A 12,544-nucleotide genomic window follows, 5' to 3' on the forward strand; every position below is an offset into this window, starting at 1 on the left:
CATGCTTTGTGAGAAAAAGAGACTGGATGAAGGCACTAGTTTTCTGATTTATTCAGCCAGTCAAGCCTAAACAGCACACATGCACATTGGCAATTCTGACATCTTGGAGACTGAGATTAACAGGTACAGCAGGACTCATGAGGTGCAATGTATTGTCAGACTGCCTCACCCCTGTGTGAGGTACTTAGATCCTAGGGTCGTGCCTGTTATCAATTTCATGAAGAAAAGATTCTATGTATCACTGCAGTTGTACCTCCTTCCAATTAAAATGGAAGTGAATGGATCATTGCAGTGAATTCCACAAGAAACAAGGAAGTATCCTTTAAAAAATACAAATTATTAGGGCTTACTAATTACACCTTTCATATATTCACTCTAGGCGAGTTCGCTTGCAACTAAACAGCAAGGCCGTTTTCTTTGGAAAATGCCTCAGTCACTCAATGATTACCACTTAACACACAAACCACAAATTCATAAACCAACATCCTTAGGTTATGTTGTATCTAGGTTCTCTTCTGCCGTCACCTGAGAAGTCAACCCCTAACATTCTGGCTCATTCCAAAGTGTCTGGGAGAAAAAATACACTAAACATGCTCTCCTGTCTGTAAAACGCAAATAATTTATTCAGATAAACCTTTACGAATGCTCTCAAGCATCACAGTATACTAGTGTACAATTAATGACAACTTCAGAAATCATGCTTTTGGTACAAAGCATAAATTTAACATTAAATACCACAAGATGATTTTTCATTACTTCAAAGAAACTTATGATTGACAATAAACTCAAAAATAAGTATTATTAGTATTCAGCACTCAATTTAATTTTTATATAGCTTTGAAAAACTCTGGATTGCTGGGAAACAATCTCTGTCTGAGAGCTGCTGTAATCAGAAACATTCCTGGCTGAAGTAACACAATTCATGAGTGTACTTTTAAGTTCTGTGAAAGTATTACTATCTTCCACAGAACAAGTGCATGATGATATCCCAGAACTCAATAAAATCACTGAGTTGATTTCAGTCTCTTTTTTCCTGGTAACAGTATATTGGAATAGGAATCCCAATATAACCAGTTAGATTGTGCCTGGGTCAGTGTGACCCTCGCTGCTGGGCCAAAGGCAGCACTGTGGTGCTTTACCCCAGAGATACCTTGGCTGCTGGAGATTGCAGCGGGGCACTGGTGCAAGTCCAGGCTTGTCAGGAACTCCGTTTACCTCAGGAGAGAGAGCTTCTGGCGATGGTGAAGAGAAGGAGAGGATTCTGCTGGAGGGTTGCCAGATGTTTATTCCATGGTTACAGAGGTCTGAACCGGGGCAACTCCTCCAACAGAATAGAGGCCGCATGGTCTGATTAACCTTATAAGCTCGGGGACAGGGGAAGGGGAGGGGACAGGTGAGCTACCAACCAGGTGAAAGGGGCAGGGTCTCAAGGGGCTAGGGACACCTATACGGGCCAATGTCCCCCAGGCCTGAGGAGCATCCTTTGAAATCGACCAACCATATGACGCCTTGCTGGAATGTTAAACCTGATTGACAGGGCTCACTCAGCAAGGGGGCGAGGGGGCAGGGAGAGAGGCATAGGCACACCTGGGAAGGGACCCGGAAGTTTAAAACAGGACATTGCAACACACCGCAACAAGTACTTCCTCAGGATTCTTGCTTTTTTGTTGGTATATCTAAGTAGGGAGTGTTGTCCTGTAGCAGATCTTTCCTGGGTATGAGTACTGAAATAGAAAAAACCCAAACAAAACAGTAAGACTATAATCTTCTGGAAAATACTGGTAAAATACTATTTCAAATTCTAAAGGTGTTTTTACATTTACAAACAAAATATTCAGTTACTAAAATGAGGATCTGAACTTGTGGTAAGTAGCATCTATCTAGCATCTAGATATCTAAGACAAAATCATACTAAGATTTTACTTTCAGCTGGCTACAATAATGTTTTCCCATCTTCTTTTATAAGCATTGAAAATTTTGATATTAAGAAGCCATAATTGTTAAGCATGTACTGTTAGTTTGGTTATGGGTTAAAAGGGTAGTTATAAGAAATACAGTACTCAACGGTACCATAACACACCTATGTAAAGAGCATCACTCCCCAGGCAAAACAAGCCAGCCTGGACAGAACTGTAATGGGCCAATCAGGTGCCTTAACCTTCATGCAAATGAAGGATACAAAAAGAAACCAATCCAAAGGGACAAAAATCAGGACAAAAGGGGGCATGTGACCCACTGAACTGGTGCCGCTTCATCTGGAACATCGGGGACATCCCCATTGTTTCTAACAATTATGACCACTCTGATGAGTTTAATGAGTACAATTTTGTAAAAATAAGTACATAATATGCATGCTTGGCAGCCAAAAATTAAATTTAGAATTAGCAGTGACTATTAGCAGGAATCCAGTTGAAAACGAAAGAGAAAACATTATTGCATCATTGTTGTGTGTATAAAATGCCTCCTTGCCCACAGTGTGCAGTGAATAGCAAGAATAATCACAGGCTTTCACCTGTTGTTTCTGAGAGCTGTTTCATGGGGGAAGTGAACAAAAAGGAGGCAATAAAGGACTTAAAAATTCATGAATAGCTTGATGAAAATGAAAAGCAATTGAAGAGAAGCCCATTGAAGATAATTAAACCAGAAAACATCCCTGACTCAGGAAGAGCTGCCAGGTGTGAACAGCTGAAAGAGGTGCAAATTCACTTTGTCTGTTCCTATTCTTCAACTATTATCTGCCTGGAATCATCATGGAAGACTTGACATTGGTCCAGACTTATCTTTGGCCTTGATTATAACCGCTGTTTTAAAGTTAAATGTTTTACCAAACCTAAAACTGAAAATTGGTACAAAACTTTCCAGACAACACTAAACAGAAGTAAAAGGAAACTATGTACACAGCTGAAGATTTTTTGTATTCTCTTACCACACAGCTGTATGCTGACCCTGCCTACTACTTCTCTTTTTGACTGCAACATTAAAGAACTTTTAAACCAGGAATCAGGATTTCAAAATTTGATAGACTTTGCACTGAGATAATTGCTATGTCACACACCTTACACAGTATAACCCGAAAGTGAAATTGTTGGAAAAAAGTTTTGGAAATGAACACTCAATCCTCAAAGAAAAAGCTTTTCTATGGTCAGTGTATATACTGCACTTGTTAATGCTCCTCAGGCAGCTCCTCCCTGTTTGGTAGAGCAAGCACCTACAGACAGGTACTGAGGCTATTGCCTTTGGATGTATGCTGACTGACCAGCCTGTACATGCATGCTGACTAGCTAGCTAACTGCTGACCCTCCTAATAGTTACAGTTAGTTAAGGGACATTAAAAATAATCACTGCCTCTTTTCTACCAGCCTCCATACCTCAAAATATTCGTACGGAAACTTTGTACCTTTGAAACCTTCACCTGTCCTAGGTAGTGACATTGATGAATAGCTTACATTAAGAATTTTGCCAGAGAATAACAAACAGGCTATTTGCCTCACTATCCCTTTCCTTAGTTTCACATTCTATATTTATTTTCTAAACTGTAACATATTTAAGTATCTTTTTAGCATGCAGGCTTACTCACCGATTTTGTCAGAATCTGTGTGAACTGCCTGAATAACAGAAGTTCTGAGAATCACTTCAACATCTGAAGCAATTTTAAGAAGCTAGTAATAAGAAGAGAGGAACAAGAGAGTAATTTGAATTACATGTGACTGTTTCTGAAGATATTTTCCATACCAGACAGCTATTCAAATAATAAAATAATTTGGTTTTACTACTCAGTTACTTATGTACAATGTATACATTGCTCTTATGTACAATGTATACATTGCTTTTGCCTTGGAGATCCTGGAATAACTTACATGTTGATGTCTTTGACATGGAGCATACAGTGAGGGAAACTCTGGCTCAGTAACATACACCAGTACATACGTCTACTTATCCAATTAAAACTGCAAACGAATAAGGTGAAATGCAACTACAAAACCAATTAACTAGTTTCCAATGATCAAAGACGCTCACTCACGCCTCAATAACATTCGACGTTCCATAGTGAAAGGGCAATCTCATTCTTTCAACACTACTGCTCCTGACATAAGGAGACAAAAACAAGGGCGAAACATGACAAGAATTAAGAATTCTGAGTTTTCACAGTAGAACTGTGCAGAAACAAGGCACTACCTAAAGACTACCCGAGGTATTAGTATTTGGCAAAAGGCCTAGAATTCCTTCTCTCACTAAGAGGATAAGCTGCAGCACCCTTGCTAGCTTTGCTGCACCATTAAGAGAAGCCTAATACTTGTTTGCCTGATACCTGTGTCAGAAGTAAGGAAATTGCTCAAGTGAGACACTTCAGGAGACATGCTCACACTAGGAAGCAGCGTGTATCAACAGAAGTGGACCTTTCCAAAGGCTAGGGCTCAATACTTGCCATCCACACTGCACTTCTCATGCTCTTCCCTTTTAAGGGCTTGGAGCAAGTACCCTTCAGTTCCCCCTGCTGAGAGCCCATTAGCAGCCAGGCTGCATGCTCCTGAAGCGCAGCTTCCTCTTCAGATTGACCTTTAGGGAATTCTGCTGGTTGGTCTGACACTTTACGTAACAAGAAAAGTCACAGGAAGTGGAACTAACAAAGGTAACTTTCTAAGTGCACTACTGATCTGAACAAAAACTGGTGCATTAGATTTAGCTACCACATTTTTCATTCTGATACTGTAGACAGTTACCTCGATCTTCTTAAGTCACCGCAAGCTTGATGTGTACAAGTACATACAGATACAAGTACCTGTTGTCACATTAGAATATATATGTAGTTTTCTATTCTGGCTGGTCAATACTCCATTTTTTAGTTGCTGTCCAAAGCAGAACATTAGCAGCATCACATTCATGCAAGCAAGTGCTCAAACATTCTCAAGTCCTGTATAAAACTTGGTTCAGTTCCTCTGCAACTAAGTCTTTTCAGTGTGTACATGTAATAAATATGACAGCTATTGTGATATTCTAGGAGTGTGTAGCTGCGATGGAAGTCTGGTATTTCTTTCACTGACACAGTTAATCAAATATCAACTATTCCATATTAAAAAGTCACATATGTGTAATTTGTAGGTTGCCTAAAAAACAAATACAGATTTCAGAATTGCAGCAAATCTTTTTCCTGTACATCTATAAAAAAAACCAACCCTGAACACGTAACTTAGCTAATCAGACAGTGGTAACACAAACACTGAGTATTATTACAGGAGGCTGAAATTCAGGAACTCCTAACTAAAAGGTCAGAACTATTTACATTACTGTTTTGTGTCTGGCATGAGGAAAAGGTTTTCATTTTATTTCTTCAAGGGACAGATGGCACTTTCTTCCAACCAGTGCCCAGTAACAATGTAAGGACAGTCTGATAAAGGCTGAAGGACAAGGACTAAGTTATTCAGACTGCAGGATGTTAATAGCTAAAATTATCTAAAACACATTAGTTCCCTTTCAGTTCAGAGTAATTGTCAGAAAAAAGTGGCTCAGCAAAAAGTTTTAAGGCAAAGGTAACTAACTTAGTGAATTAACAGAATGCTCCACTTTTAATGCATGGTAAGGAAAGAAGAAGTAAAAAAATCCCTGTAATATAATTAAGAGATACTACATCTATACTATACTGCAATAAATCATAATAATTTTGCTGGTTTTTGCCTTCCACAAAGATGCTGAGTCATTTGTGATAGTAACTCAGCAGGTTGTTTAATTTGTCTGTTTGTTTCTGTTTGCCTAAACAACAGTGAGCAGGTACATTTAACCTGTACAGCTAGGTGTACAGACCACAGTACAGGTAGGTATCATGAGCAAAGTATAAAATATTTACATGAAAATCGCTACTTCATACATTATCTCATAAAATTTTATTATAAACTTCGAAATAATCATATTGAACTATCAGAACACACTTTCTACTTATGTACTTTTGTATGTACAAGATTCTATAACACAGTATTAGTACTATTGCGGTATCTATATATTTACCTGGCTTTCATGATGTCTCAATCTATTTACAGTGGTTTGCAGATCCTTTAAGCAAAAGACTAATTTCTAAATATTCATATGTGAAGTGGGAAAAAACCCCAAATAACAGAAAGCAATAAAATACCTCATTAATCTTCTCTTCAGATGTCTCATCTCGGTTATTTCTGAATTCTTCATTTATCTTTTGTCTTGCAGCTAAATAAAGCAAACAAAAAACTAAAGAGTGAACAAAAATTGTATTTTGAATTTGTCACTGCCCCAAAGTTAAGCATCTTAAGTCCTTTATGGCACAGTCCTGGGACACTGATCAAAGTATGTCAATGAAAGACCTCCATATAATTCACATGATGTCATATTTCAAGTTGACTGGTACACAAATAAAATAAGATTCTCAATTTAGCATTTTGTATTGCATACACAAGGTACTAAAAAAGCAGGATTAATCCCTTGAGGAAAAACCACACATAGAGAATTAATTAGTACAGCTAACTATGCTCTGGCTGGACTTAAGAGAAGTTAAAAAAAAACAAATGAAAGAAAAATATCTCCCAAGAAGATCAGGAACACTTTAAAAATAAATGTTTCCCTTCCAAAATATTGGTTGTTAGTGTTAGTTGCTTGAATATAAGGACTATTTTTTTGTTTCAAAATAAAGGATATCTCGTTATGGACACACAGGTTTTCCCAATTATTACTTGGAAATTATGGGAGTAATTTGAAGAAAGATTATGTTAAGAATTATCTTTCTCTGTATTCCAAGAAGAAAGTTCCATGAAATACAGATAAGCACACACCACACAAAAGAACTATCTCACCTTCAAGGGCTTTGGTATCATTTTTAAAAACTTCTTGCCGTGTTCTGTGTAACAACTTAAAAAGCTTCAAAACCTGCCAATACAACATCAATAGAATTAACTTATTTAATAGCAGGATTGTTAGTTAAAATGAACATGTTACAATTCAAAATATTTTGGTATAAATTTCATGTTCTTTCCATTCAGTACAGAATTTGATAAAGAATCAATATCTAAGAGGTTTTACTTAAATTCCTGATTAAAACACTTGCAGCCAAAGCTGATGTGATGTCATGAAAATCTTAGAGAGGTCTAGATATTTCAAATTACCCTAAAATGCTGGCACCACCTCCTAAATAATTATTTGGCATGATGGAATTAAAATCCTGAAAATACATGGACATAAGCATTAGTTATTGTGCCAATGTCAAACAAACCCAACAGAACTGGAATAACTGTAAAGGTCAAATTACTTGAAGGAATTATCAAGGTTACATCAGTGCATATTCTCTAGCTATTGAAAAAGATAGAAAAAGAAATGGCTGAAGTATTCTCACATAAAATTCTTCTACAAGTGGTGTGGCAAAACCAAAGCAAAGTCCTTCCCCTAAATACAACTCCAGGTCAGCAAACGAACACTTCAGTAAAAGCAAACACTCAGAAAGTTGGGATTTACAGTGTAGAGCAGACACATATGTATGAAATATGTATGTAAATACGTATGAAAATAAAACCCTCAGAGAATCACAGCTCACAGCCATGTGGTTTTGGTAGATCATTCACACAGACTGCAATGAATCACAGAAACTCTCAAGTCGTTATGAGACTTTTTTGGTGTCTGTCACAGACTGAAAAGAATCTCTGATAAGCACCAGAAAAAAATAATCTTGAAAACAATATGCCTTTTGAAGCTCCTTCTAGTACTTCCTATCATGTTGTGGCATTTCTACAGGGCACAATTCCAAGTACTTCATAATAATTCTCTCACAATTAGTATTCCAAGTATTTTTTAGAAGGAAATAGAAGAAACACAGGGCTGTAACTCAGAAAGAATCCAGCAAATGAACAGAGCCATGTTGCCTTTAACTGCACCATTCCCTAGATGGATGAATCTGTGGAAGGTAAACCTACAGAACTAAAACTCAACAAATAAACTTCTTGTTTTGCAGATATTCTAATATCCTAAAATTTCTATTCCCCACTGTATATTTGCTATCTTTTCAAACAGCAGATTAATATTACATGTGGTTTTATGTTGAACACATGTATGGCAAAACCTAAAATTTTTTATGGTTATTTTCAAGAATTTGCAAGCCATTTTCAGGTCTCTTCCTACCCATAGAGAAGTCCATAGGTTCTTCTCAAGGGAAGAAGGAGGGGCAGGCACCAATCTCCTCTCTGGTATCCTGTGACAGGATTCAAGGGAACAGCCTGAAGTTGTGTCAGGGAACACTCAAGCTGGATATCAGGAGAAGGTTCTTCAGCCAAAAGGTGGCCGGGCACTGAACAAGCTCCCCAGGTCAGTGGTCACAGCACCAGCCTGACAAGAGTTCAGGAGGCTTTTGCACAGCTCCCCCAGGCACACGGTGTGTGCACCACCCTGGAGATGGCCCCGTGCAAGACCAGGGGCTGGACTCCATCATTTCTGTGCCTCCCTTCCAACCAAGGACATTCTCTGGTTCAACTTCTCCAAGCCCCTCCTGGAAACTTTTCACCACGGCAGCCACAATGGTGAAAAGCTGAATTAGATGGTCTTGATCAGGATGTATTAATGCAGACGCCTCCGACCTCTACAGCCACCTGCATTAACAGAGAGCTCCGCCAACACCTGTCGACTGCACCCCCAAAACTACGCTTCAAGACACTCCCGAGAGAGGCACTGACAGGAAATTACACCGCAGTGATGAAAGCGCTTATTAATTCTTAGATCCCTGGTTTTCCCTGGCTTACTCTCACGTGCTTCTGATGTATTTTCCCCTCTGTTTATCACACTTCTCGCTTTCTTCTCCCGCAATGGCCTTTGCGCGCAAACCGCTACATTCCTTTACCTAGTTTTTTATCTTTCTTGTCCTGAAAGTCTATGTTTTTTGGCTCGACTAAAGCTACAAAGCTGCAGCCTCCCAGCACGGACAGAGTACGTGTGTGTGTTTGTGTGTGTGTCACTCGCCTGCCCCCGGCTCCCCATGGCGCCCGCCGCCGGCACCGTCCCGCGCCGGAAGTGCCCGCCGCCGGAAGTGCCCGTCAGGGACGAGCCGCACCCTCTCGCGCTGCGCCGGTGCCGCCGCCAATGCTGTCCCCCGGGGGCCGCCCGCCGCCGCCGCCGTTCCGAGCCGCCCTTGTGGCCCCGCGGCACTGCCATGGCCGGCGGGGTTGAGGCGGCCTTCACGGACTCACAGAAGGGACTTCCAGCCCAGCCTGGAACGGACCACACGGGCCCATCGGGTCCAACGTCCCTGCTCAGGCAGAGACAGCCCAGAGCACATGGCACACGATTGTATCCAGACAGTTCCATCACCACTGGGGAAGACTCTGCAAATTATCTGGACAATCTGCTCCTGTACCCGCTCACCTGCAGAGTAAAGAAGTTCTTCCTCGTGTTCAGAGAAACTTCCTGTTTCAGAAACATCCATTTCTGTCCACTGTCCCTTGATCTGTTGGTGGGCATGGCTGAGAACAGCCTGGATCCTCCTCTGACCCCTTTCCTTCAAATACTCACAGACATTGATGAGGTCCCTCTCAGCTGTCTCGAAGCTGATCGGGCCCAGCTCCCACAGCCTTTCCTCAAAAGAGAGACACTCCAGTCCCATCTTCACTGACTTTCCGTAGATCCCCTCCAGGACCCCCTTGTCTCTCTTGTCCTGAGGAGCCCAGAACTGCACACAGCACTCCAGATGTGCCCCACCAGGGCACAGCAGAGGGCCAGAATCGCCTCTCTTGAACTGCTGGCAGTGCTCTCCCGAATGCACCCCAGGGTCCCATTGGCCTTATGGGCTATCCAGACAGTGCCGATCCTCGGTGTGCCCAGTTTTTATTTTGCCAAGACTGTTTCCTTGCTCTTGCAGTTAGAACAACCAACACCAGTTCGGAATCCTTCCTTATATGGAGTGATATCTTCTTTTCCAGTCTATTTTTTCACCATTTCAGAAGAAAAGTTGTGATTATAATTCCTTGTTTCTGTGCTTATCAGTAGTATCTCAGGATGTCTCCAATTTCTAGGTATCCAGCTGTATTTAGAAGAGTCCAGTTGCACTTTTCAAGGACACTCTTGGTTCTCAGGATCACAGCTGCCAAGCTGGCAGGCTTTTTTTCTGCTGGTATTATCCAACAGGCATATTCTTCTGTTCAGTCATTTTCCCTCTCTAGTCTCGGCTACTCACATCAAGCTCCCCACAGCTTGCCTTGCTCACACCCTGACCAACCCAAGCCTGGGCCTGGGCACATCATGGCCACGCCGGGTACATCTATAAAACTGAATTGCCATTCTCTTGAAAAACAAACAAGCTTTTAGTTCACTAACACTTCATTCAGCATTAGCTAAAGGCAGCATAAGGATTTTTTGTGCAATCATCTTTACTACTCACTAGACCTCTAGCTTCAATACACAGTCTATTTGATCATTTAACAGCAGTTACATTGTAAGCTAATTAAAATATGGGAACACTAAATTATTACTCAATAATTTTAATAATTTTATTATTAATAGTACTTGTAAGCATCTATTAAATACTTTTTTTTACTATGTAACTCATAAAGAAACTTGATATGTTAGCAGAAGTGATGTTTATTCATAATTTATTTCCATGAATAATTATTGCAGATATGAATGAATTAGATCTTTGAAAAGAGGGTCTAATTCATTCATTGTTTTATTCAAAATAATAAAATTTGCTGTTTTCATGGTGAGACAAAAATATATGCTGAAGTCAGCTATATGAGAAAAATGGTTTTGCTTTTTTGGAGAAACGTCTAAACTTGTCTCTTTACGTCTTCTCTTAACAAAGAAATATACTTTTTAATTAAATCCACAGCAGTGTTCACCTGAATTGTTCATATATTTGCTGAATAACCTTGGTTGGACAATAATATAATTCAAAGAAGTTTGTCCCTGAAGCACTTCTTTTAATTGTCATAAAGCTCCAATACCATCTGTAGGACACATACAAGTCAAAATACCTTAATCCCAGAACATCATCTAAGGAAGAGAGAAAAAATTTCATTGATTATGTACTTTATCAGAGTTTTTTTTCAGGGTATTTCATGCAGGGATTTTCATGATAAATTATTTCAGAGTTACTACCAGAAATATATGACAAATTCTGCTCTTTTTGTAACATGTTTGTGTAACCAGCAGTGGAACCATATTAGGTTTAAGCCACTTAGCAATATTTATTCTCTGCCTCCCTCCAAAATGCTTTCCTGTAACACTTTTGTCTAGAGACAAATATATATAAATATCTCTATTAATAGGCACCTAGACAAATCTTCAGAGAAATCAATCTATTTTTTTTGGTGAAGTTTAGAAAATAATAGAATCTAAAATTGTCTGGGTCGGAAGGGACATTAGAGGTCATCTAGTTCCAATGCCCCTGTGATGGGTAGGGACAACTTTCACTAGACTGGGTTGCTCAGAGCTCCATCCAGCATGGCCTTGAACACTTCCAGGGACTAGGCACCCACAACTTCTCTGCCTTCAGGTACTGCAAAGCTGAAGTTAGGTCACTCTGAAGTTTTTTCTTTTCAAGGGTGAACAATTCCAATTGTCTCAGCCTGTCCTCATAGAAAAGGTGCTCTGTCACTCTGATTATTTTTGTGGGCTCCTCTAGACTCTTTCCAACAACTCCATGTCCTCCCTGTGCTGGGAGCCCAGAGCTGGATGCAGGTTCCAGGTGGGCTCTCTCCAGAGCAGAGCAGAGGGGCAGAATCCCCTCCCTGCCCTGCTGCCCAGGCTGCTCTGGATGCAGCCCAGGACATGTTTGGCTCTCTGGGCTGGGAGTGCCCATGGCTGGCTCATGTCCAGCCTCTCACCCACCAGCACCCCCAAGTCCTTCTCACAGGGCTGCTCTCAATCTCCCAGCCTGTGTTGATAGCAGGGGTGGCCCCGACCCAGGTGCAGGACCTCGTACTTGACCTTGAAAATGAAGCTTGGTTGATACTCCTTAAGGTTTTTGTTGGCTTTTCCCCCCTGCTTTTTCATTGCTCCCATTTAATGACTGGTGTTATAGATATATATAAAAAAACCATTTACAACTAGATGTACAGCTGCGTAACTTTGTGTTGCCCTCTGAATTACTGCTTGGCTATACTGATTAGTTTGTTTCATAGTTACGAAATTACTTATGTGCCGAAGGGCTGGCACATGAAACTGCCCTTCTTCAGGACCCTGATTCCAGGACACCAAACACCTGCAAACTTTGGTGGAAAAGCTAACCCAGCCCAGCCTGGTGCAGTCTGCAGGAGCTTGTCCCAAGAAATCACACAGATGTTTGGGTTAGATTTGATGAGTAACACTTCTGCCCACAACAGCCTCTCCCGGGACTGCACTACTTTTGTAGAGCCGCCTTTCTCTTCGCAGCGTTGATCCCTGCGCGGAGTCTGCAATAGTTCTTTCCGCCGGATCCCTCCGCGATTCCCGGGTCAGCGAGGGCGCGGCAGTGCGGTGGGCGGGGACCAGCGGGACAATGACGGGAGAAACCGCCAATCAGACGGGCGAACACGGCCAGGGGACGGCGTTGGCCCAATGAGTGCCGAGG

At 41.0% G+C, this 12,544-nt stretch overlaps 1 protein-coding gene across 1 annotated transcript; it reads right to left on the bottom strand.

Annotated features, from left to right (window-relative positions):
• Nucleotides 1-599: 599 nt before the first annotated feature.
• LYRM7 (LYR motif containing 7) lies at nt 600-9,326 on the bottom strand. Its single transcript, XM_005486224.3, has 5 exons — nt 8,962-9,326; nt 6,816-6,888; nt 6,125-6,195; nt 3,578-3,659; nt 600-1,724 (listed from the first exon to the last, which is right to left on the bottom strand). The coding sequence occupies exons 1-5, from the start codon at nt 9,304-9,306 to the stop codon at nt 1,648-1,650; spliced, it is 648 nt and encodes a 215-aa protein (XP_005486281.2). The 5' UTR covers nt 9,307-9,326; the 3' UTR covers nt 600-1,647.
• Nucleotides 9,327-12,544: the final 3,218 nt, after the last annotated feature.

Source organism: Zonotrichia albicollis, chromosome Z (genome assembly GCF_047830755.1).
Source record: "Zonotrichia albicollis isolate bZonAlb1 chromosome Z, bZonAlb1.hap1, whole genome shotgun sequence".
Lineage (NCBI taxonomy): Eukaryota > Metazoa > Chordata > Aves > Passeriformes > Passerellidae > Zonotrichia > Zonotrichia albicollis.